This window comes from Otolemur garnettii, unplaced genomic scaffold, assembly GCF_000181295.1.
Source record: "Otolemur garnettii isolate 467f Iridium unplaced genomic scaffold, OtoGar3 scaffold00148, whole genome shotgun sequence".
NCBI classification, from domain to species: Eukaryota; Metazoa; Chordata; class Mammalia; order Primates; family Galagidae; genus Otolemur; species Otolemur garnettii.
The window spans coordinates 1,224,419-1,249,640 of record NW_003852543.1 but is presented as its reverse complement, the minus strand read 5'-3'; the positions used below and the strand labels follow the sequence as shown (position 1 = coordinate 1,249,640).

The following is a 25,222-nucleotide window of genomic DNA, read 5'->3' as shown; positions in this document are numbered from 1 at the left end:
CACACCCAGCTGATTTTTTTCTAATTTTTAAAGTAGAGTAGCAAGTACCTCCTGAGTAGCAAGAACTACAGGCATGTGCCACCATGCCCTCTAAGTTTTAACATTTTTGTAGAGGTAAGGTCTCACTATACTTAGGCTGGTCTTAAACTCTTGGCCTCAAGCGATCCTCCCATCTCAGTCTTCCCAAGTGCTGGGTTTGCAGATGTGAGCAAACATGCCCAACCTATAGCTTGTCTTAACAGTGTCTTTCACAGACCAAAAGTTTAACATTTTAACAAAGTCCAATTTATCTATTTTTTATTTTTTAAATTAAAAATACCACATGCATCAGGCATGATAAGGCATTTTTTATTTTTAAGGATCATGTTTTGGGTGTCAAGTCTAAGAATTCTTGACTTAACCCTAGGTAATGAAAATTTATTTCTAAAATTTTGCTTTTTTTTTTTTTTTTTTTTTTGGTAGAGACAGAGTCTCACTTTATCACCCTCAGTAGAGGGCTATGGCATCACACAGCTCATAGCAACCTCCAACTTCTGGGCTTAGGAGATTCTCTTGCCTCAGCCTCCCGAGTAGCTAGGACTACAGGCACCTGCCACAGCGCCGGGCTATTTTTTGTTGCAGTTTGGCCAGCGCTGCTGGGTTTGAATGCACCCACCCTTGTTATATGAGGCCAGCACCTCACCGACTGAGCCACAGGCGTCGCCCTAGTTTTGCATTTTTACTATGATCTCAGTTCCCTTTTTTTTTTTTTTTTAAATAAGGTGTTAGTTTTATGTTGAAGCTCACTTTTTGCTTGTGGATAACCAATTGTTCCAACATCTTTTGTTGAAAGGCTACTGATTTGCTATTGAATTATCTTAGCAACTTTGTTAAAGATCAACTCATTATACACACATGGGGTTATTGCTATCTTGATTATTGTAACATTATAGGAAGTCTTTTTTATTTATTTATTTATTTATTTATTTTTGAGACAGAGCCTCAAGCTGTCCCCCTGGGTAGAGGGCCGTGGCATTACAGCTCACAGCAACCTCCAACTCCTGGGCTCAAGCCAGTCTCCTGCCTCCGCCTCCCAAGTAGCTGGGACCACAGGCGCCCGCCACAATGCCCGGCTATTTTTTGGTTGCAGCCGTCATTGTTGTTTTGGCGGGTCCGGGCTGGGGATTCGAACCCGCCACCTTAGGTGTACGTGGCTGGCGCCTTAGCCGGTTGAGCTATAGGCGCGGAGCCTATAGGAAGTCTTAAAATCAAATAAAATGCGTCCTCCAACTTTATCATTCTTTTTCAAAATTCTTTGGCTAGTCTAGTTTCTTTGTCTTTTCACCAAAATTTTAGAATCTCGCTTGTCAATATCTACAAAAAAATCCTATTGGAATTTTGATTGAGATTGCATTAAATCTATAGATTAAAGGTGTTAAGTCTGTAAATATCATATATCTTTTCATTTATTTAGATCTTCTTTGATTTCTTTCATCAGTGGTTTTTGTTTTTTTTTAGTTCTCCACATAAAACAGACTTTGTTGTATTTACATCTCATTATTTCATTTTTGGAGCTATGTTAAATGGTATGTTTTGTTTTTTTTTGAAAAGTTTTTACTTCTGATTGGCTACTCCTAATATATGGAAATCCAACACACTTTTCTGTGTTGGCCTTGTATCTTGTGACCTTACAGAACTCAATTGTTAGTTATAGGGAATTTTAAAGGTAGATTTCCTCAGATTTTTAAATTTTAATTTATTTATTTTTAGAAAATGCGTCAGAATCTTTAATTGATGATACATTTTTATGGAAAATTGTTGCCTAATTATGAATTCTAATACCAAACTACAAATCACATAAAATAGCTACAATTAGATGGATGAAATTGATTGTTATCCAGTTACTCAGATTTTTTTATATAGACAATCAAGTCATCTGTGTATAAGCACACTTTTATTTCTTCTTTTCTAATCTTTGTGTCATTTATTTATATAGCCTTATTATATTGATTAAAAATTCTCGTAGTATGTTTAGGAAAGTGGACATTCTTGACTTGTTCTAAAACTTAGGAAGTTTCTTTTCTTTTTTGTAGAGACAGAGTCTCACTTTATCGCCCTCAGTAGAGTACTGTGGAGTCACAGCTCACAACAACCTCCAGCTCTTGGGCTTAGGTGATTCTCTTGCCTCAGCCTCCCGAGTAGTTGGGACTATAGGCTCCCACCATAATGCCTGGCTGTTTTTTGTTGTTGTTGCAATATGGCTGGGGCCAAGTTTGAACCGGCTACTCTCGATATATGGGGCCAGAACCCCACCCAGTGAGCCACAAGTGCTGCCCAGGATTTGGTTTTCAGCATTAAGTATGATGCGAGCTATAGGCTGTTTGTAGGTCGCATTTGTTTAGTTAAGATTTCTCTCTTGTCCTAGTTTGATAGAATATTTATTATGAATGGAGGTTGAGGTTTTGTTTGCATGCTTTTCTCTGCTTCCATTGATCTGGTCCTGTGGTTTTTCTTTAGTCTATTAATAAGTTAGAATTTCTGTTTTGTGGAAGAGATCGTGTAGAATTGTGCCAGTTCTTGAAGTGTTTACCAATGAAACCATGTGGGCCTGGAGATTTCTTTTCTGGAAAGTTTTAACTATGATTTCTAGTTATAGAACTATTTCGGTTAGCGCTTTTTTTTCCTCCCTTGGTTGAGTTTTGGTAGTTTGTATCTTTCAAGAAACTGGTCCTTCTCTCTTGAAGCAATTACTTTTAAACACCCTGGAGACCACTGCACATTTCTAAACAAATTATCTCCTGTAATGCCAGATGAAAACGTCGTTCCATTGTTCCCTGCAGAGCCAAGTAGTCTGTGATTAACTTCCTTTCCTTGCGTAACTTTATTTTCCTAGAGTTTTTCCCCTTTTGCCCAGTCTGCCATCTACACAAGCACAATTGTTTCCCAAATCTACTTCCCAGCCCATGTTCTGCCAGGGCTGCCTGCCCTTGGAGCCCAGCCCTCTGCCCTGTCTGGCTGACCCCTCTGTGCTTATAGCCCTGTGGCTACCCAGGGAGAGATCCTCCCTGCTCTCCTGAGCTGCAGTCTGTGTTTTCTAGATCATATGTCTTCCTCTTTTTTTGGCTTACTCCTTTATTATTTTTTTAACATGTCCTTATGATTTTTAACCCATTATTGTTAGGCTGGTCAAACCATTTTCATGCTGTAGATATTATGCTTTTTCTATACTGAAACTTTAGAGCAGCCAACAGTAGTGTCATTATCCCCATGCTATAGATGAGGGTTCTGCTGTGGCCAACAGAGTGGTGGCTGAGTCCTGCCATTGGGAGCAGGGCCAGAGGAGGAAGTGAGAGGAGGAAAGCTGGCCCAGAGCACTCTCTCCTACCGACTAGACTCCAGCTCACCTTCCCACCAGCTTCCCACGGAAAACTAATACCCCTTGCTGGGGGCAGGATTTAAGACCTATTCCTTGGTCTAAGGACAAACGAGATAAATAAGGGTAGGAAAATGAAAACCAAAGCTTATTCTTCCACAGCAGAGTGTGACCTGGGAAGTCAGCCCATCACTGTCAACTTATCTGCCAATTCGGATCAATTGCCTGGGACTGCCTAAGTCCAGCTGAGATGAGTTGTCGGCCACTTTAGAGCTCAGCAGGAAAGGATGCCATGATTGGTTAGGGTGTGTGCCCTGGTCATAGCACAGGAGTGTTTGCCATCCCCACAGGAGGGATTTTTATACAACACATAGAGATATGCTTAAGTAGCAGGGGTTTGTAAATCATTCGCTCTAAAATGGGCTGCTTTAGAAAACAGATATTTGTTGCCTAACATGGCCCATTAACTAGGGAAAAAACAGACAAGGACACTGCTTTTGGTTTTGAAAGAGCAGTACTGAGCCTGGAGTTGGCAGACCAGGATAGCAATTTGAGCTGGGCTCAGCCGGTCAGGGCCAGACTCAGCTCATCTGGACTGGGCTTGCTCATTCATCTGTGGTCAGCTGCCAGGTTAGCTGGGGCTGGATCGTCCAGAGGCTTATCTGGTCATCTCAGATCTGCTCCATGAGGCTTCTCATCCCCTAGCAGCCTGGCCGAGGCTGTTCATGTGGCAGCAGTGGTGGTAGAGGGCCAGGACTGAACAGGCTTCTTGAAACCCAACCTTGGGACTGGTCCATTGCTTCCACTGTATTCTGTTGGCCAAAAAAGGTCACACAGCCATCACAGACCAGAAAGGTAGGGAAACAGACTTCCCTCTTGGTGGGAAGAGCAGCAATCTCCCTGTAAATAGTGTTGACACGGGGAGATAGAAGGACTGTGGCCACTTTTGCAAACCTTCCATCAGAGTAACCCAGAGACTTACCCCTTGCAGACACCTGTGTTTAGACGCATGGGTGCAGTCAGGGCACGGTGGTGGCAAGGAGGCTCTTCTGGCATCTGATGCTTTTCTTAGCAGCCTCCACCTCTCCCTGGCTCACTCTGGGATGGGACCCAGCACCTATAAAGAGCATCCCTGACTGCAGAGAAGAATGGAGACCACCTTCCTTCTATTTTTGGTCATGGGGCAGTGAGAGTTGAGGGTATAGACTGAGCCGTGGCTCCTGGGGAAGAAGGTGAGGCCAGCCAGGTTGGTGGCCTCCTGGGCTGTCCTGGGGCCTTTGAATCAGGAAGGGACATCCTCCCAGATCTGCCCACCCTGGAAGGTCCTACCTGATGCAGACTTGATTCCAGGAAAACCAAGTCAGATACCCGTGAAGTTGCTCCTCTCAGCCTTTGGGCACGGGCCCTCCATCCACACACCTGTTCAGACCTGCCTGCAAGCCAGCTACCCCCAGAGGAGTGTCCATTGTTTGGTCATAGCTGTTGACAGAGGCCTGACTGTACTGGTGACTCCCCTGGTCCATAGGGGTGACAGTGGGGCTACATAGCTTCCACCAACCTTCCTGAGGCTTGTGTAACTCCCAGGACCGAGAAATAACAGAGCAGATTCCTGGTAGAACTTTTTATGTCTTTTCAAATCCCCTCCAGGGCCTTCTATGCTTCTTAGTAACTGCCTGAAACCTACAATAAGGACATAACACACACACATTGACATTTAAAAATATATAAGTCAGGCATAGAGGCTCACACCTGTAATCCTAGCACTCGGAGAAGCTGAGGCAGGAGGATTGCCTGAGCTCACTCACAGGTTCGAGACCAGCCTGAGCCAGAGCAAGACCTTGTCTCTAAAAATAGCTAGGTGTTTTGGTGGGCACCTGTAGTCCCAGCTACTTGGAAGTTTGACACAGGAGAATTGCTTGAGCCCAAGAGTTACAGGTTGCTGTGAGCTATAATGCCACAGCACTCTACCAAGGGTAAGAAAGTGAGACTCTTGTCTCTCTCTCTCTATATATATATATTTGGGTATATATATATGGGTGCATATATATATATATATATATATGGGTATATATATATGGGTGCACCCATAATTTGATAGAACCCAAAGCCACCCATTTCAGTAAGTAAAATCTGTACTAAGGAAGTACTCCCACCACCAACCCCTGTGTGCCTCTTTGGCAGTCTGGGCACCAGAATCTCCCAAAGGAGGCAGCTGTGATGAAAAATAAGACCACACAAGGAACTCAGTCTGGGGCTGGGTTTTTAAGAACTAAGATTGAGACATGATAATAGTTTACATCAAAAGGAGGCATGGGGGGTGTTGTGACTGGGAGGGTACTGGGAAGTCCCCAAGCACCCTTGGCCCTACTCTTGCCATCCAGCTAGCCATTGACTCAGACATTGCCCTCTCTTCTGGAGATACTATTGCCTCTAGATCCTAGACAGAAGGGGAGGGCACTGTGAATCCTGAAAGAGCCCTTCTCTCTGCTCACCTGGCTGGTTTTCCCGTCTTGAAGGAGGGGTTGGGATGGGGAAGATGAGACATGCAACTGTGCACTGCCCAGGGGCAAAGAGCATCAGATATTTCCCAGGCTGATTTAAAGGAAAAGCCACTGAGCTCAAGGACAGGGGTATCTGTAGTATCAGAAACAAAAAGGAAAAAAAAATTGCTTCCAGAAGAGCCTCAGATCACTCATTCACACTGTAGTGTGAAAACATGCCAAACATGTTAGCAATGCCTCAGGACTCCTGCAATTTAGGCCTTTGCTCTGACTGCATGACAAAAGGGCTCTATTATATAAGATCAGGTGCTCATTCTACAACTATACTCTGAGAGCCCAGCATATGTCCTGCAGGACTGGTGCTGTTCTGGGTCCAAGATAGGTAACGGGTATTGAAGATGCCCAGAGCCTGCCCCATATCCTGGCTCAGACCCTTCCTGGCTAGTGGAGATAATAGACATTCCTATCTTGTAGGGTTGTAATAGGAGAAAATCAGGGACATTCAAAGAACAGGCCCATAGTAAATGCCCGATATATGTTGGGGAGAGAAAGAGGAGGCTCAGTCTCTACCATGTGGTTTACCAACCAGGAAGAGAAAACCCAGATAAACCAGAAAAGTATCAGGGGGCTGATGGCTGAAATGGGGTCAGTGTTGGAGGGTGACCAAGAGGTTTCCTTACATTAAGCAAGTAGATAGATGAGACTTCTCTGAGGAGGGGCTTCCAAGTGACTATGGAAAGATAGGAGCCTGACCTTCAAGGATCAGGGGTGGATTCTCTGGACAGAGGAACCAGCCAGTGCAAAGGCACTGACATGGAATGGGCTTGCTGAGGTGTGTGGAGAGAGGGCGCACGTGGCGGGTGGCGTGGGCAAACAGGAAAGAGAGGGGCAAAATGACTTTGTGTGCTTGGGCATGGCATGGGGGTTCTGAGCCTTGGACTCCTAATTCTTGGAGTAACAAACCCAGTTGGTGGTGGAGGCTAAATAAGATGCTGGCTGTGCTTTTGGGGTTTGCTGCACTCTCTAGGGAAAAATCCCATGTTTCTGGCTGGGTAGGCAATGGTGCGACTGAAATTGTCCTCTCCTGGGCCACAGGCCTCAAGTCCCACCTCTTCTCCTTGTGTCCTCACTTGCTTTCCTACAATCTAAGTTTCCCAAAGACAGGGTGGGGGCCAGACTGCATCTCTCCCCTGCTTACGCCACACCAAATAGCATCCCCCATGAGAATAAAGGGAAACTCCTCACCATGGAGCTGACTGATATATTAGACTCTCTTTCTGTCTTCATCGATTCCTTTTTATTTCCTAAACTTTTTCTCTCCTTCTATATTCAAATTGAATTAAGTCCCAAAAGGAAATAACCAAAACATACTGTCATTTTTTCTGTTAGGAGGTCCTCAAGTTTTGTGATGAGAGGACGCCTCAGATACCAAGCTTGTGTGCCTAATAGTGGATTGCCACTGCGGACACCACGTATGTGGAACCCTGCTTCCCGCTCAGTGTGGGCACCAGAGGAACTCAGGTGTTGGCTGAAGATAATGCCAGTGCCTTAGGGCACAACCTGGTCTGCTTGTGACTGTGGCATCTGGACAAAGGTTAGTTAGGTATCCAGATATTTTGTCCAGGGAAGGAATTGTTTACATGTGATTAGCATTTAAGTCAGCAACGTCTGAGTAAAGCAGATTCATCTCCATATTGGGAGTGGGCCTCCTCCAAAAGACTGAGTTCCCTGAGGAGGAAGGAATGCCAGACTGCCTTTGGACTTGACCAGCAACATCAACCCTTCCCTGGGTCTCCAGCCTGCTGGCCTATTCTGCAGGTTTTGGACTTGCCAGTCCCCACAAGTGCATGAGCCAACTCCTTTAAATTTCTCTCTCTCTCTAATGTATGTGTGATGTTGTGATGTATATTAATAAACAGGGTGGCCATAAAGTTCCAATTTTAAATTGCACGCTATTTTAAATTGCAAATGAATTTTGTAGCTGCCCTGTATTTGTTACGTATTACATAGTGTGTGTGTGTGTGTGTGTGTGTGTGTGTGTGTGTCCTATGGCTTCTCTTTCTATGGAGACCCCTGACTAATTACAAGGGCGTTGGGCAACTCCCCGAGTGAAATTCTCTTACTTCCCCAGAAGCTCCCACTTTCCCTCCTCCTCTATGTGGATGCTAAGCAGAGATCACGGGGATGAGGAGACGTAGAGCAGTTATAACCTGCCTCTGGCTTGGTCCGAAATAAAAATAAGTTCTGGAGAAAGCACATGAACAGATTGGACATGACTCAGACGCTGAGGGCTCCGGGCCTTGGCCAGCAGGCACACATTTGGCAAGTGTGCTGGGTCCTCTCATAGACCTAAGGCATCAAAACATCTGTGTTCCCATTAACAAAATGCTGACGGGACGCATAGCTGTGGCTTAGGAGAAACCAGCGTGAGAGACGGCCCCTCCAAGTCTGAGGGGTCATCTGTGGCCACCGAAGGGATCAGGGCTCTCCTGTCACCAAGGTGGCTTTTGGGAGTTGTCCCTGTGCCACGACTGTGAGGAAGTCTATCAAGCCAGGTCACAGGAGAACAAAAGCCTCAAGTACCACCCCCTCCATTCCCCTCATTCTCCTGAACCTTCTTCCAGAGCCCCTCAGTGCCATGATAACAGGCTGTGTCTTGAACTTCAGTTGCAGTGTGGATGGAATAGGAGGGCTCAGGCTTACTGGGCCTGAGAATGGAGACAGGGTGAGCTGTGGGGGGACATATGCCCATCTTCAGCTGTGTGCACCCCTAGGCCAGCAGGCAGTGTCTGGGATCAAAAATATCTCTGGAAGCCCATCTTTCTCTCAGAGAAAGAGGAGTGTTGTGAGCTCTGAGGAGTCTCCAGTAGACCCACCAGAGCAAATATTGAGAGAGGATGGATTGGAGGGAAGATGGACAGGAATTCCCAAGGTGGGCAGGAGAAGATGGGGTGTTCGTGGGGCTTTCTTGATCCCACAAGCCTCAGGACCAGCCACCTCTGACCTCTTAGCTCTCAGCACTGGCCTATGTATTCCAGAACCATCCCTGCCACCACTCTGGCTTGGGAAGACCCGGACAGGGTAACATCTGTTGCTACTTCTCTAACTGGTTCACATCTTCTCTGCAGATAGTGGTGTCAAGTGAGATGAGGTGCCTGCCCCTTTAAAGAGTTTCATAACAGAAGCAGTAAATCTTCATCTTTCTCTTCTCTTAAGATGGAAGAATTTCACTGAATGTCTTTTCTTGGTTTCATTTCAAATAAGTTATTAACTCAAAGAAATGGAAAGTATTTTTCATTGTTTATTGTCAATGGCATAAGCTGGGCGAATAGCCTGGGTTTGAAGGGATGAAAACTTAAATCTTTTGAGGGGATCTTTTTTAAAAAATGTCTTAAAGGAAGGGCCCCTCAAGAGCCTTGAATAGGTCTGGGAAATGAGCTTCATGGTACCAGCCTCTGGGATATGCCCTTTTCTTCTGCCCTGTCCAGATTTGACCTTGGCATGATCAGAGCCTTGGTGAGCTTTTGCACGGAGCAGGAGGTCAGCTCTGGAAGGGTGTGTACCCTGAGGTAGGAAAGAAGTACCCAAAGCCAGTCCTTCACTGAAACACAGGTGGACAGCCACTGAGGGTCTGGCCAGTTTCCTGCTCCACAGCCCCTGGCAGCCTCTTCAGGTAGACCTCAGCAGGGGCTACATTTACGAAGAAGAAAATAATTTGTTCCCGTGCTGGCTCCTCTTGGCCCAGTACAGGGGGTGGCTGTGGGTGTGAGTGTGGGTGGGGAGTGGGCAGCTAGTTGTGAGTGTGGGCAAGGAGTCCCCTTTTGAGACTGAAAAGAGCACCCCAAGGGACAGAAGTGAACTTGAGACCCAAGGGTCAAGTGGGTTGCTCTGCTCATGGACATGCAAAGGACGCTGGAGCCAGTGTCGAGCCCACAGCCAGCAGAAAGGGCAGACGTCCTCCAGTCCTATGCAGCGTGCATCTGCGTGTGACCCCAAGGTGAAAACTGAATGAAAAGTTAACAGCGGCTATTTCTGTCATGGAACTTGCTCTATGTTTTCATATGTTTTTCTGTATTTTGAATTGTTGTGTAAGGAATATGCTTTTTCTTGTAATCCAACAAAATAAGAAAGGTTTCTCAGTTTAAACAGGGGTAGCACATGGGTTCTTAGTCCCCCTCCCATGGCCCCATTTGTCCCCACGGTGCAGGTCTCTTGAGCATCTGCCTCAGTCTGTAGGGATTCCAGCCCATCACGCAGCTCTGCAAATGAGCTCAGAGATGTCTATGCTGATGACACATGACAGACTCTGAGCATAGCATGGTGTCCAAAGGCTCCGTTTCTAGCACTTTGGGATTAGGGACCCACCCTGTTAGGAGCAGCTGCAGCCCAGGCCCTCAAGCCTCGTGTTGAAGGCACTCACTTTCTCTGTTTCCCTGGCACCCTGGCTCTGACCCCAGCACACTGGCTTGCTGAGAGCACCAAGGACCTTCCTTGCACTGTGCTTTGTCCCAGCAAAGTGGGCCCCAGGGCGAAACCAGAGCCTCCAGACCTATGGTCAGCAAGTCAGCCTGCAACTTTCTGTCTCCCTGCCTTCCTGGCATGTGGCCTTCATTTGCTTGGTCTTGAAGGTTTCTAAGGTTTTTTGGCTGTAGCTGGCAGGGCGAGCACATCTCACCTCCAGAGAGCACCTAGTGCCTGCTGCTGCCTGATGGTGAAGGAAGTATCGCTGGGAGCAGTGGGCAGTTGTGCCTGAAGCCAGCCACACTGAGTTTAGATAGAAACACCTGGCTACCCAGCGGGCAACTGGAGAACTGGTCCCTTTCCCTCCCCATACGCTCCCTGCTTTCTCTACTTTCTGACATCCTAGGCTGCCACCCCTAGGTTCTTGGCAGTGTGCTTGCCCCTCCCAGCCTTGGCACAGATCTCTCCCAGCTTCAAAACTGAGCCCTCCTGTCTGCTTCAAGTCCTTTCCCAGCTGCCACGGACCAGGCCAGCATGTGGCACAGGGGGGCAGCTGCTCATGTGGCTCATGGTGGTCTCAGATGTTTCCTCCCTGCCCTCTCCCCACGCCCTGCCCCACCGCTCAGGCTGCCCAACCTGACATGTGCAGGGGAGTTAGAAATCCACTGTGGGACGTTCTGGTTCAGTCCTATCAATCCCAAGTGCAAATTCTTTTTTTTTGAGACGGAGCCTCAAGCTATCCCCCTGGGTAGAGTGTCATGGCATCACAGCTCACAGCAACCTCCAACTCCTGGGCTCAAGCGAGTTTCCTGCCTCAGCCTCCCAAGTAGTTGGGACTACAGGCGCCCGCCACAACGCCCAGCCGTTTTTTGGTTGCAGCCATCATTGTTGTTTGGCGGGCCCAGGCTGGGGATTCGAACCCGCCACCTTAGGTGTATGTGGCTGGCGCCTTAGCCGCTTGAGCTACAGGCGCTGAGCCCCAAGTGCAAATTCATCCGTAAGACCATTCACCACACAGGAGCCTGTGAGTGTGAGGACAAGCGAGACAGTCAACCAGGGTGCCCGGGGGCGCAGATTGGAGTCACAGGGCTCCTAGCTGCCTTATTGCTCTAATCCCCATGCCCCATGACTTTGGGGCAAGTCATTTGACTTTCAGCCTCCTTATCTTCATCTACGAAACAGAAACAAGCCTTCTCCACAGCGTTGCTGCCAGCCAGTAGTGAAGCACACTTCCAGGCAGCACAGAAGCCCTGTGTGCACTGAGAGGCACGTCACAGATGTGACTGACATATGAGCCCCATCCCTCTTTTTTATTTATTTATTTATTTTTTATTTTGGAGACAGTCTTACTTTGTCTTCTGGGTAGACTACCATGGCATCATTATAGCTCACAGCAACCTCAAACTCCTGGGCTAAAGTGATCCTCCTGCCTCAGTCTCCCAGGTAGCTCGAACTACAGGTACTTACCAGCACGCCTGGCTAATTTTTGTATTTTTGGTAGAGACAGGGTCTTGCTTTTGCTCATGCTGGTCTTGAACTCCTGAGCTCAAGCATTCCTCCCTCCTTAACCTCCCACAGTGCTAGATTTACAGCTATGGGCCCTTCTTTTTTCCCAAAAGGAGGGGATGTGGGTGTGGGAAATCAGGGCTGAATGGGATGGACTTGTGGTGCTGGGCAGGTAGGGGATTACAGGAGGTTGCCCCTCAGGTGCCCCAGGACCTGTGTGGGAAGACCACAGTGGGGGAGGAGGAAGGAAAACAAGCCAAACTTCTCTTCCCAGCAATTGCCTTTGGGACTATGCCCTGTGAAGCCTGGGTCATGGTGGAGGCCAAGGAGCTCTCATGGATTAACGAGTTCCAGGGGCAATTGGGGATTCAACTTTGTCAAAAGCGTTCATTGAATCTGGCCAGTGAGTCATCTGTTTGGTGAAATCGCCAAGGCTCAGCGGCCTGGCAGGCTCCCCAGGAGAGTGGCTGTGGCTCATTTCCACTGTGGTGGTGGTGACGCTGCGCTGGTGAGATGGGAAGCCACCCAGGCTGTGGAGGCCACATGCCTTTCAGCCACCTAGCCATTCTACTGGCTTTTAGACAATTTTTGCAAATTATAAAATTAATATTCATATAAAAACTTAAGTATAAGAAATAAAATTTAAAATGATCTATAAACTCATCCCTAAAGATAACCGTTGCCATTGTCAAGGTGTACCTCCTTTCTTCCACAGGTAATCCAGAGCCAACGTTGTGCTATTGTAACACATGGCCCTGCAGGTGAATGTGAATGACCTTGGCCAAGGTCCTATCACTCCCCGGTGGATTTACCTTCCTAACTCTTTTTCATGTCCCAGCTCTTAAAGGCAATTGAGATTGGGAAGCTTGAGGTTTTTATCATTAAGTATGATGCGGGGTGCTGCTTGAAGTTAGATAGCCTTTATCACGATGAGCATGACCCTCCTTTTCCTGTTTCATGTGGCTTTTAAAAAAATCATCAGAACTGAATGGTGAGTTTCCTTGACTGCCTCTTTAACACCATTGAGTTTTTTTCTCATTTGTCTTGTTACATGTTTAAAAGTGTAAGGACCACTGGGCATTCCTGTTTGGCCTATTCTGTGTGCACTATCATTCTTTTGCTTTAAAAAACGTACAAGGTGGGGGAAGTTCACACTAAGACCAGATCTTAGAGTTAAGGATTAAAGAGTGTGTCTTTTGGAGTAACAGAATAGTGCTTGGAAAGCACGCTGGATTCAAACAATTGTTCAACCACCCAGTCACGTAGAGTCTTTAGTTCTGCCTATGTTTTTGTTTTTGTTGAAGGGTGAACTAGGGCTATGTATGGCTCATGTGACTGAGCAGCTGGAGGTCACTTTCACATCGTGCTTAGTGAGCCCCTAGACAGCTTGGACTCTGCGGCTTGGGGGACTTCTGGAGCCCCAGAGTGAGTGTGTGCAACCGAGCCAGTCACATGGGTGTGGTGGTGGTGGTGGTGGTGTCTTCTCTCCCCAGAACTGTCTCAACAAACAGCAGCTACTCTCGGCCATCCGCCAGCTGCAGCAGCTGCTGAAGGGCCAGGAGACGCGCTTCGCCGAGGGCATCCGCCACATGAAGAGCCGGCTGGCCGCGCTGCAGAGCTCTGTGAGCAGGGTGGCCCCGGATGCGCCGCCAGGTGGGTCCCCAAGTCAGCACTGCTGGGGCCTCCGGAGGACACTCGAGCACTTCGCCTGGGTGCTCTCCCAGCCCAGTCCACCCTGCCCGAGGTCCTGACCGTACTCACCCTCCCCACCTCACCTTCCATCTGCCGCCCATTTTCAACCCTGGCTGGGAGAGTGGGGCAGGGGCAGCTGCCTTCTCTGTTCTCCCCCAGGCAGAAAGGCACCCCGCTTCCTCTCACATTCAGCAGCCATCAGGTCTTCACGTCAGCCTGACAGATTGTTGAGAGGCACATGTTTTAGCCATGGCTGTTCTTCCCCACCACCCCTACCCATGGAGACAGCAGTTGGCACCAGTTTTGTCTTTGTTTTTATTTTTGCTTTTAATTTAACAGACTATTTTTAGAGCAGTTTTAAGTTCACACCAAAACTGAGTGGAAAGTACAGAGAGTTCTCACACACACTCTCTCCGCATGCACACACCCCATCCCCACCATCCCTGGCCCGCGCCAGGACCATATACTTGTCACAGTCCACAAACCAACCCTGGCTCCAGTTTTTCAGGCAGGAAAGTACATCCTCCAGTGAGACCCATTAATGCCAGGGGATGGGAGAGAGGGACTGCCAAGGACAAGTTCCATTTGTCTGGTGAGGTTACGGTAGACACCTAGACTCCGTCTTCTGAGGGTAGGTCTCTGACAGACACTGGAGGATTTTTTCCTGGTTGTCCTGGTAATGACTTTCATGCTGCCAGGGCCCAGAGGTGTGCGGCTGGTTTTCCTCCGGCCTCTCCTCGGGGTGTTGGGGGGCAGAGGGCAGTCATCATGTTTGCTCTAAGTCATGAGCCTGTGGAATATCTGACATCATTTGCTCACTGCAGACACATTTATCAAGGGCCTTCTTTGTTGTATGAGATGAAGTTTCCTGGGGAAGTTGTTGGATTTCCTACCTTGTCAGAGGTTATGGTACCAAATCCAGATCTCAGCGGCACTGAGTCGACTCCTTGTTTTCCTTGGCTCCACTGGTGCCGAACTAGACGTCCCAGCCAAACCGCACACTTTCTAAGGCACCGTGAGGCCCGAGCCCTCAGTGGGGCTCGACAGACCCAAACTCCATGAGGCAGGCAGAGTGTCTTTCCTTCCTGCTACCAGTGGGGAAACTGAGGCCAAGAGACATGCATGAGTAGCCAGAGGGCCCTGACACAGTGATTTCTTTTTCCTGCTGAAGGCGTGACTCCATAAAGCCTTCTTTTATTCACAGGATCAGGGCTGTCTATGGTTCTGGGAGTTTTGGTGAAGAGCCTGTAGGGAATCATTTATATAACTGCCCTGCTCATATTAGAGACTCCTGTCCACTAGACAGACAGAAAGAAAGCTATTGTTACGTTATTATCTCTTCCCCAAATTTGGGGTCTCTCATCCCTGAAATTTGCTAGATTTTAAAAAGTGGCAAATTATCTTCTTAAAAAATTGTCACCAGGTATTGCGTCTCTCACAGTATGTATCAGACACTGTGCTGAGTACGTCACTGGCACAGAGGCTAATCCTGTGATGACCCTGCAGAGGGTGGGCAGCTGTCAGGATCCCCCTGCAGAGAGCGGTGGCTGGCAGGGCCTGCAGCTAGGGGAAGGCCAGAAGCATGCCCAGATGTTTCCTTTTTTTTTTTTTTTAAAGGGCCTTTGCTGGTGTTAAGGACAATTCTTACTTCTAGAGAATTCTTTGTCTTCCTCCTTCTGGGTTCTATGCTGGGTACCTTTCTCCTATTTTCCTGGCCTTTCTTTCCTGAGAGTATCACCAGCTGATCAGCCAGGCCAATGTTGATCCCATTCCTTACACATTAAGCTCATTCAGGAAGATTTGGGGAGATTCGCTGTGGCTCTGTAGACTCCCGGGATGTGCTTAGCGTGAAAGGAGTCAACCAAGATAGAGGTCCTCAGCCTTTCACTGGAGCAAGGGTCAGCAGCTCCTGTTGGGAATGTGAGGACACCTTGCTATTTAATGAATTTGTATGCAGCCATTCATCCCACTCACATTAGTAAGCACCTGTTACGTTCAGATACTGTTTGATCTCTTCAGGGACAATTTACTTGTGAGTTGCCCCAGCAGGTATTTTTCTTTCTTTGTGGTTTTTAAAGATTTTTCATTCCAAAGAGATCTTTTAAACACAATGAAATACTAGAATTATAAAAGGAACTGTAAAGTTTCGGAGAACAACACAGCACTCTGTGAGCAGCATGTGTTGGGGCACGAGCTCTCTCACCACCTTCTCAGGAGGTTTTTACCACTCAGTGCCAACCTGGGGCTTTGCTCAAGGAAGGCACCGAAGCAATGTGTGGACATTTCCCAATCACCATGGGCCTCTGAGTGTCCTGCTGGGCGAGGCTGCGTGGCTGCTCCATAAGGGACCCCAGGCTGGGACTGACCCGGCCACTGCAGCCAGCTGCTCTCCAGGACAGGGAGGCTCGTCGTGTTCCTGAGCAGCCTCAGGTCCAGGGACCCCCTGGTAAACATGTTGGCAGACGTGCCCCTCACTTGTTTCAACCTGCACAGCTCAAAGAACAGTTTTGTTTTCACCTATTTAAAATCCTAAAATGACAAATGACACTTAGAATTTAACTGAAAGCATTTTAGAAGTGGTACCCAATTTTCATCTAAACTGAATCCAAGTTCAAGCTGTGTCAACCTTGGGCACTCGCTCATTAAATAGAGGTTGCCTGAGCTGCCTGTGGGTGAGATGCTCTGCCTCGGACAGAAGAGGGGTGGGCAAGCTGCCCTTGTCTCTCTACAGCCATGCTAGTCCCTTAGGAAATTTGGCTAGTTCTGCTCTAACAGCTGGGGCTCCAACCATCTCTCCATGCCGGGCTACCACTGTGGCCTAAGCCACCCCCATCTCCTCCCTCACATTGCCACTTCCTGCTCAAGCTGCAGCTGTACTGATGCTTGGAGCCAGGTCGCTTCATGCCTCAGCTCGCAGTTGCAATGGCCTAGTCTCATGCAGAGAACAAATTGTATGGCCTTCTCCTCCCACCTCGTTGCCTAACTCATCCCCAACCACTTTCTGCCCCACTCACTCCTCTCCATCCTGGTGGCCTCCTTGTCACACCACAGGCTTGCTGGGCACAAGCCCACCTCAGGGCCTTTGCACTGACGGCTTCCTCTGCTCTCCCCAGCTATCTTCGTGGCTGCACCTTCACTTTCAGCCCTGTTCCAGTGAGGCCAACTCTGACCACCAGAGTCTCTACTTTCATTTCCTACATGACACAATTGTGCCATTGCGTATTGATACCGTATTGATTGTCTCCACTGCTAGATGGAGGGCTTACTGAGGACTGAAAATCTCACTTTGTTGCCCTCAGTAGAGTGCAATGGCGTCATAGCTCGTGACAACCTGAAAGTCTTGGGCTCAAGTGATTGCCTTGCCTCAGTTCTTCATTTTCAGTTGAGATAGGATCTTAGTCTTGCTCTGGCTAGTCTAGAACTCCTGAGCTCAAGCAATCCACTCACCTCGGCCTCCCAGAGTGCTGGGATTATAGGCATGAGCCACTGTGCCTGGCCAGAGGGCTGGATTTCATCACTGATAATATCCTAAGTTTCTGGCACAACGTAGTAAATAATGTTCCGTGCATTCATTTAAGAATGTTTTTATTGAACACTCACTATGTGCTAGCACTCGACTAGTACTGGGGAACACAGCAGGAACACAGGCCAGACGCATTCTGACAACAAACGTGTAAAGAAGCAATATGAAAATTCCAGGGGTTACAAATGCTAAGAAGAAAGCAAAATGAGCTCAGCAGGTGGAGAGCATGTGGGGAAGTCTTGGCTAGGCCTGGTGGCAAGGGATCACTCTGGGAGGTGGGAGCGTTTGAGTGGAGAAGGGAAGAGTGAGAAGGAGCCAGTTATAGAAGTTCTGGGGAAGCAACATTCCAGGTAGAGAAGAGCAAAAGCCAGGCCTGGAAGTGGGTCTGAGCCCCACCTGTACAGAAGACCTGAAAAAAGCTTGGAGCTCCAAGGAAACGGGGGTGGGGGTGGGGGGGTGAACAAGCCACGGTGGGACATGTGACCCTCCCATGCTGTAAGGCCCTGTGCACAATGTCTCTGAGGCTATCACTACATTGCCCATCCTCAAGAGAGTTTTGAGAGCTCCATGAGATGCAGCACTCAGAATGGGCAACAAAGTGCATGGCCTGGAGCGGGCATCCAACAGAGGGGCACTTAAAGATGGGACATCATGTAATTCAAAAGTGATACCTAAATGGTGGTGGTCCAGGAGGAGGGGCTCCTAATCCTTCTGTTGCTCTTTACAGTTTCCTGCCCAGCTCTGAATGCCCCTCCAGATGGCAAAAAGTTTGGAAGCAAGTACCTAGTGGATCATGAAGTCCATTTTACCTGCAACCCCGGGTTCCGGCTGGTTGGGCCCGGCAGCGTGGTGTGTCTTCCCAATGGCACCTGGACAGGGGAGCAGCCCCACTGTAGAGGTATTGCCCCTTCTTCCCATTCCTCTGGACTGGATCCAGCACCACACAGCAGGGGGCTACTGGATAGAAAGTGTCATTCCTTGGGATGCTTTCTGCCTGATCCTTTAGTCAATCCTCAACCGCAGACAGCAGCCAGCGTGTCTGATGGTTTGCTCCCATGCTAGGCCTGGGCTGGCTGCATCTGCTGAGCTCACTATACCCTCACAACAATTTAGCCTTGTTTTGCTATGAGGAAGTTGAGGCACCCAGAGGTTAAGGACTTTGCCCAAGGTCATGCAGATGGCTAGCGGGTGCATGTTGAGCTGATTCATACCTGGGCACTGTGCCGCTCAACACCACACTCTGCTGTGCACTCTGGTGACTGGTTCTTATCAACGTGAGGGTAAGAAGCCACCTATGGGGTGGGGACAGGAACAAGAGGAAGGTACTACAGGGAAGTGCTCCTGTGGCTGTTCCCCATTCAGGCTGGGATGGCACTTGGTGTCCACAGCCTCCAGGAGAGTCCACTGGAGTGAAGGAAGGCATGAAGGAGTTTCTCTTCTCTCTGCACTAGGTTTGAAAACAGTACTTTTTTGATATAGAGGAAAATCAGACTTGGCACACTACTAACTTGTTGGCTTTTCCAAAGCCTATGTTCAGAAAAAAAATCATGGACACCAATCATTTTCAGAGCAAGGTTCATGAACATCTGCTGGGGCAGAATGTCTACAACTTTTGCCCGAGAGTTTAAGGGGAAACACAAATTTTATATCAATGGGTTGCAAAGAATGGTGGAGAGAGGATTTTAGATGCATAAATAAACAAAACCCCAGAAAATATGCCGTCTCTAAAAATGAGTATGGGTTGCCAGGACAAGCTTGGAGCAACAAGAATCACACTTCGGATTTAGGCTTCTCTTTCCTGACTCTTTGGAAGATGATGGTTCAAAGGTTGATCACAGGTACCGGCTCTCAGTCTTATCTGGGAAATACATCGTGCAACATGCGGACACACAGGGAAATGAAATATCTGCTATTTACTCTTGTCCCTTAATCCAGGTTAAATACAGGGGTGGTTACACAGACACATTTTATTCTCATTGTGTTGGGTATCAGTATTTTTAGCTTAGAGGTTGCAGTTACAGACCCCAGCTGGTTTCTTCCTCTGTTCACTCAGCACTTGCAGGACCCAGCAGTTTCCTGAGTTCTCCCCCTTTTAAAAATGGTACTGCTTTTCTTAAAATCAGATGTCAGTTTGATTATATATAAAATACCCACCTCACATTTTTTTCCCTTTAGTATCTTAAATATTTTACATTATATTTTCTGTTTTAAACTGATGCTAGGGCCAGGCACAGTAGCTAACGCCTGTAATCCTAGCACTCTGGGAGGCTGAGGTAGGTAGATTGCCTGAGCTCACAGACTGGAGAACAGCCTGAGCCAGAGCGAGACCTCATCTCTAAAAATAGCTGGGCGTTGTGGCAGGTGCCTATAGTCCCAACTACTTGGGAGGCTGAGGCAAGAGAACCACTTAAACCCAAGAGTTTGAGGTTGCTGTGAGCTGTGATGCCACAGCACTCTACCCAGGGCAACAAAGTGAGACTCTGTCTCCAAAAAGTAAAATAAAATAAAATAAAGCTGTTGTTTCCACCATAAGTTTCTCAGTCTTTTGTTGAAAGGCCCAAAAGATATTTTTCTTTTTCTTTAAAATTCAGTTCCTTGACTTGGATCCATCTCATGGCCAACCTTTCTGGGTCAGGTTTCTCAGGTATGGGGTTCACTTTTTCAATAGAAAGTTTCATCTGATGCAGTGGTCAGGCCTAAAGGAAGCTTCAGAACTTTCCAGGTCAAAACCTTAATATTGAGGAGACTCTAATGGAAGGAATATGCAAACTGGTGATAACAGGGAAAACAAGTGCAAATGGAAGAGATTGCCATCCAGCTAAAAGAGCAAATGAGGCAGAGCTGAGAACATGTGAGCGCTGTGTCTGATCACGTTGAAAAAACAACAGAACTGGGAATTTCAGAGTCATGAAATTAGCAGAGCTAATTCATGGGAAACTTACTTCCCTTAAATATGAGCAATAGAAAGGGACTTTTATCAGATCCTAGCCAAACTATAAGATAAAAGAGAATAAAGTCTTCAAAGATGATAAATGCCTGTGCAACAGATAAAAAGTATAACTGAATATTTCAAAACAAGCTGAAAAAAATTAAAGATAAAACCTACAAAAGAGGCTCGGTGCCTATAGCTCAACGGGTTAAGGCGCCAGCCATGTACACCTAAGGTGGCGGGTTCGAATCCCCAGCCTGGACCCGCCAAAAAACAACAATGATGGCTGCAACCCAAAAAAAAATAGCCGGGTGTTGTGGCAGGCGCCTGTGGTTCCAGCTACTTGGGAGGCGGAGGCAGGAGACTCGCTTGAGCCCAGGAGTTGGAGGTTGCTGTGAGCTGTGATGCCACAGCACTCTACCCAGGGGGACAGCTTGAGGCTCTGTCTCAAAACAAAACAAAACAAAAAACCTACGAAAGAACAGTGTAAATAAAAATGAAAAAAACCTCAGAAATGAGATGATAAGACAAAAACAGAAAATTTGAAACGAGATGACAGAACCCAGGAAAGAATTAGAAATAAAAGAAAAAAAGATCATGCATGTAAAACACTTAGTTTGGTTTTATGAAAACAGTAAAGCGTTTACTAAACAGTGGATTAAAATAGGGTGATCGTCAGTGTTTTGGCTTGCCAGCCTCTCCTGCAACCTCTGCCGTGCACTTAATGCCATAACCTGGGACACATGTGAATGCAATGACAATAGTACTTTGATGGGGATGTGCATGGGGTGCCAGGCTGGGCCACTGAATGCCTCTGATCAAATATCAAAGTAAGCAAGAGTGTCTGTGTGGAGCCTGTCTAGAAATGAACATCCCGGGCACCTGCAGAGGAGGAGACAGAGTCCATAGTCCTCTGGAATGAATTTTTCTGTGGAGTTGAGTCGCTGCCCCAGCGCCCCCCTCCAATACACGGATCAGGTGCAGGCAGCCTCAGCGCCTTTCTGTACTAGAGGCCCAGAGGAGAGACCATGGTGCTGGTCCCCCTGGGGCCGGGCTGAAAGATACTAGTGTTCAGAGTATTTGGCTCTCATCCCACAAATTCACAACCTGGTGACCTGCCTACTTTCAGACTGTGCTGGTGAACAATGATAGGGCCAGACAATAGGTAGAAACAGAAATACCAAGCTCTGTGGAAATTGTGTACAGTGTCATTTCAGACACATTCCTGGAAACCAGTCATCTGAAAACAGAATGTACGAAGGAGAGCACAACCAGGCTGAGGTTACTGAGAAACAGAAATGGCTCCTTCTCGGGATGAGCAGCGTGTGGACAGTCTGGGTCCATTTACAATGAATAGAACCCACATAATTGTCTATGTAACACCCCAATCACAGGGAAGGGTGACTGTGCTCTAAAGCAGTGGTTCTCAACCTGTGGGTCATGACCCCTTTTTAACAATGAAAATACCTTGTGGCATTAGGAAGGCTGAGAACCACTGCCTGAAAGGAAGCCAAAGTCCCTTCCAATCCACCCCCAACAGGGCCATTGCTCTCATTAGAAGCAAAGCACCTGTTTCTTTCTCTTACTAGGCACAGCAGGAAGCATTACTCTGATGCCAGCAAGATGTTTTCAGTTTTCTTTCCCAAGATGCTGTCTGTGGTCAAGACAGTTAACTAACAAATCTCTCTCTGGTGGAAATGGCGTGTGTCTCACTAAACCTGGACTTAAAGAAGCCTAATAAGCACATGGGGCTTCAGGGTTTTAAAAAGTCATTTTTCTAATTAAAAAATGTATAAACCTTTATTGTGGAAAAATAGCATATAAAAAAGTATAAATAAGCAAAGAATAATCATCTATAAGCCTAAAATACAGGGAAAAAAGCTATCAAGCTTTTAAAATATGTATCTCTCTCCATATACCTTTTCCACAGAACTGTCGTGTATATGAGCAAGGAATATCTTCCTTTATCAACATTAAGGACATGTGAAAAGAAACTGCTACTTGGTTCAGCATAGGAGGGCTCCTGGAAGGGAATTTGGAGAATTCATTTTCCCCATCTCTGGACATTCCAATGAGCTATCCCTCCTCTTTATAACTCCCCTGACTTTAGTTCCTGTTTAAAAGGTGTTCTTCACAGGTGCTGGGTGATGGAGTAGAGTTGGTGGGCAAGAGGGCCTGACTCAAAGGCACTGTAGGCAGATACCTGCAGGTAGCCACCTCTGCCTGGCTATAGCGATCTACACTGAATCTTTGAAAATCAGAAAACAGTGCCTCTGGGTGGAGCATGGCCAGGCAATGGGCCATCTCCTGCACACAGAGTCCCAGGTGGGCACAGTGCATCCCAGAATGCAAGGCCTGCCGAATGCAATGGGGCTGCATCTCAGCTCTGCAGGACCCCTTGCAGCTTATGCTGGTGGAGAGGATGACAAGGGTGGCTTGGTGGGGAGTAAGTGGGAGGTATTCTACTTCTAAAGAAAGTCAACCCATCAGGTTTCCTTTGTTTTAGAGTAGAACTCATATACTTGTATTGGAAAATTATTTATTTTCCTAGATATCAGTGAATGCTCCAGCCAGCCTTGCCAAAATGGTGGCACATGTGTAGAAGGAGTCAACCAGTACAGATGCATTTGTCCTCCAGGAAGGACAGGGAGCCGCTGTCAGCACCAGGCCCAGACCGGTATGTAGCTGCTGTGGGCTGGGTGAGGACCCTAGCCAGGGGTCACTAAATGTAGACACGTCGGGAGCTCAGCCCAATCCCCACCCCCCAAGATGTGCGCTTTTCCTCTCTGTTTTGTATCCCTTGATCCCTCTCGGTCACTTGGCTGGAGCTTACCTCTTTTGTGCAGCCAGGGTTTTTGTTCCTTATTATGTAGGGAAACACGGGTAGGAGAACTGACTCCCAACCTAAATGCCTTGAGAAATTTCACTGTTGGCACCTTTGCTTGATCAGCATTTCTCCTGCCAGCAGAATTGCCTTGCCTTTCAAATGTCCCCATCATGTCCTATAAAATTAGCAGCTATTGATACAGGCTCTAGTATTTTGAGAGCTGGATAACTGGACATTTGACTGGAGATGAGGTTATTATTCACATCCTGAGTCCCAACCAGAAGGTCTAAGAATCACACAGTGACTGGTTGCCTGTAGTGAGAAAGTCTAACGATCAGGAATCCATGGAGGATGGACAGGTCTTCCCACACAATGCTGCAACCAAGGTTTCATCCATAAAATAGTCCAACCCTAGAGATGTCCTACTTCTTCACCAGAAAACCCTAGTGTGCTCTGTCTGGTTATCTTCATCACTGGAGTCTCTGTGGAGGGAGGGGACATTAGTGGTTAATGCAGTGTCTAGAGAATAGGAGCTTTATCAATACTTGATATTCTCATATTGGACCCAGCCCAAGGTCAGGATTAAATAGTGCCCCAGGAGATTTGCTACTAATGTGCAAATTAGCTCATTCAGTTCAGCTGAGCAGCAGCTGGGCAGTTTATCAGAGTGAGGAGCCCTCACTTCCCAGCCCCAGGGAGCCCAGAGGTCCCCTTAGAGCTCCTGTCCCTGGGGCTGCTTTCTGTGGAAACAGAGGCCAGAGGCAGGCCTTCCTGGAAACTCCACTGCCTCTCCCCTTGATTACAAACAAGTGGGAAAAAGAAATGTGCTCCTTTTCACCCCAAATAGGTGTGTTCTAAATCCCTCTTCAGGCAATTGTTGCTCAGGTCCAGGGCACTGTAGAAAGTACCCATGACCTGACCCTTCACCAGGAAGGGTAAGGAGGGGGAGTGAGTAGGTTAGCGGAAGCCAGATCCAGGTCCCTCAGGGAAGCTACCTTCCCACCAGCTGACCTGTGTCCTTCCTGCTCCATGGTGGAGCCTCCTTCCAATTACTTTTTGAAAAATCCACTTTATATTTTAATGTGGTAAAATATAATAACATAAAAATGGTTAAGGTGGTCATTCGTAAGTGTTCAGTTCAGTGGCATTAAGCTCATTCACATTGTTGTAGGCCCATCACCACCATCCAACCCCAGAACTCTTTCCATCTTACAAAACTGAAATTCTGTCCCTAGGACACAACTCCCCACTGCTCTCCGGGGCCAAACCCTGGTGACCAACCATTCTACCTTCTTCCTCCAGGAGTAGGGCCCCATCTGTGTGCAATCAGGTGATATTTGTTCTGTCGCGCCTCTGGTTCTTTTTCCTACTGATTCCCCCTGAATCTCCCCCAACCATGTGAGAGCTCTATAATCCTTTGAAAACTTTCAAAAACATTTTTACTTCTGATTAGGAAATAAAATAAAAGTATTTCTGCCTTTGGCCTATCAGTAAAAAACAAACCAAAACATAGACACTTTAGAAAAGTACAAATAATCCCCCACCCGACCCCCAAATAGTGACCCATAGTTTTAAACTGTTGTAGTCACTGTTAGTATCTGGGGGTTGTTTAAATCTTTTCAAGTGACAGTGTGGACCTGCCATAGAGGCCGTTCGTGGTGCACAGCATCATTGGTCTGCTTTTTCCTGAAAATTCTATTTGGGTCCACTCTGACCTCTGCCCCCTTTGGGTGGTCTCGGACTGGTCTGTGGGGTTTATGGTTAATTACTTATCTTTCTTTTCCCTACTTTAGAGTAAGCTCTTTGAAAAGAGGCCATGGTCCATCTGGATTCCAGGACCCTACGCAAGTGGTGTGCGCCAGGGTCCCCCAACCCCAGTCAGCACCCCGGCAATGAGAATGTCTTCTCCCTGCAGGTGCCCCAGAGGGCGGCGTGGCCGGAGATTCTGCCTTTAGCCGCGCACCGCGCTGTGCGCAGGTGGAGCGGGCCCAGCACTGCAGCTGCGAGGCCGGATTCCACCTGAGCGGCACCACCGGTGACAGCGTGTGCCAGGGTAGGCGTGGGTTCCGCTGGGGGTCAGCAATGGAGGATGGTGGGGGAGGAGGTTCCCACTGCTGCCCTCCTGCCTGCACAGCGCACCCAGCCCGCACCAGGGTACAAACGGGCAAGCAGGTGGCTTCCTGGGCGGATCTCAGACATCCAGGCCCCTTTGCATTATGGGCAAGTAAGCGTTGGCCCAATGTTTGCCGGGATGGATGTAGTTTATGTGTAGACGTCAGGGGCCACATAAGAATGCAAGACTGTAGTCAGGCTGTGCAAGTTTAAGCACCAGTCATATGCATATATGTCTATATGCATATATACTTCTGTATAACTAACTCAACACCATCTCACAAGTGATTTTAAAAAGAAGAAAAGAAAAAAAAAAAAA

The 25,222-nt window shown here is 47.6% G+C and overlaps 1 protein-coding gene across 2 annotated transcripts in view; it reads left to right on the top strand.

Moving 5' to 3' along the window:
* FBLN7 (fibulin 7) overlaps positions 1-25,222 on the top strand; it is a 35,491-nt gene that overhangs the window by 5,239 nt on the left and 5,030 nt on the right. The window contains exons 2-5 of one of the 2 annotated variants that reach the window (XM_023518840.1): positions 13,314-13,473; positions 17,763-17,933; positions 22,516-22,641; positions 24,707-24,844. In XM_023518840.1, the coding sequence (XP_023374608.1) occupies positions 13,314-13,473; positions 17,763-17,933; positions 22,516-22,641; positions 24,707-24,844 (595 nt within the window). The remainder of the gene's footprint in view (positions 1-13,313; positions 13,474-17,762; positions 17,934-22,515; positions 22,642-24,706; positions 24,845-25,222) is intronic. The other variant, XM_012811043.1, reaches the window with a different exon arrangement.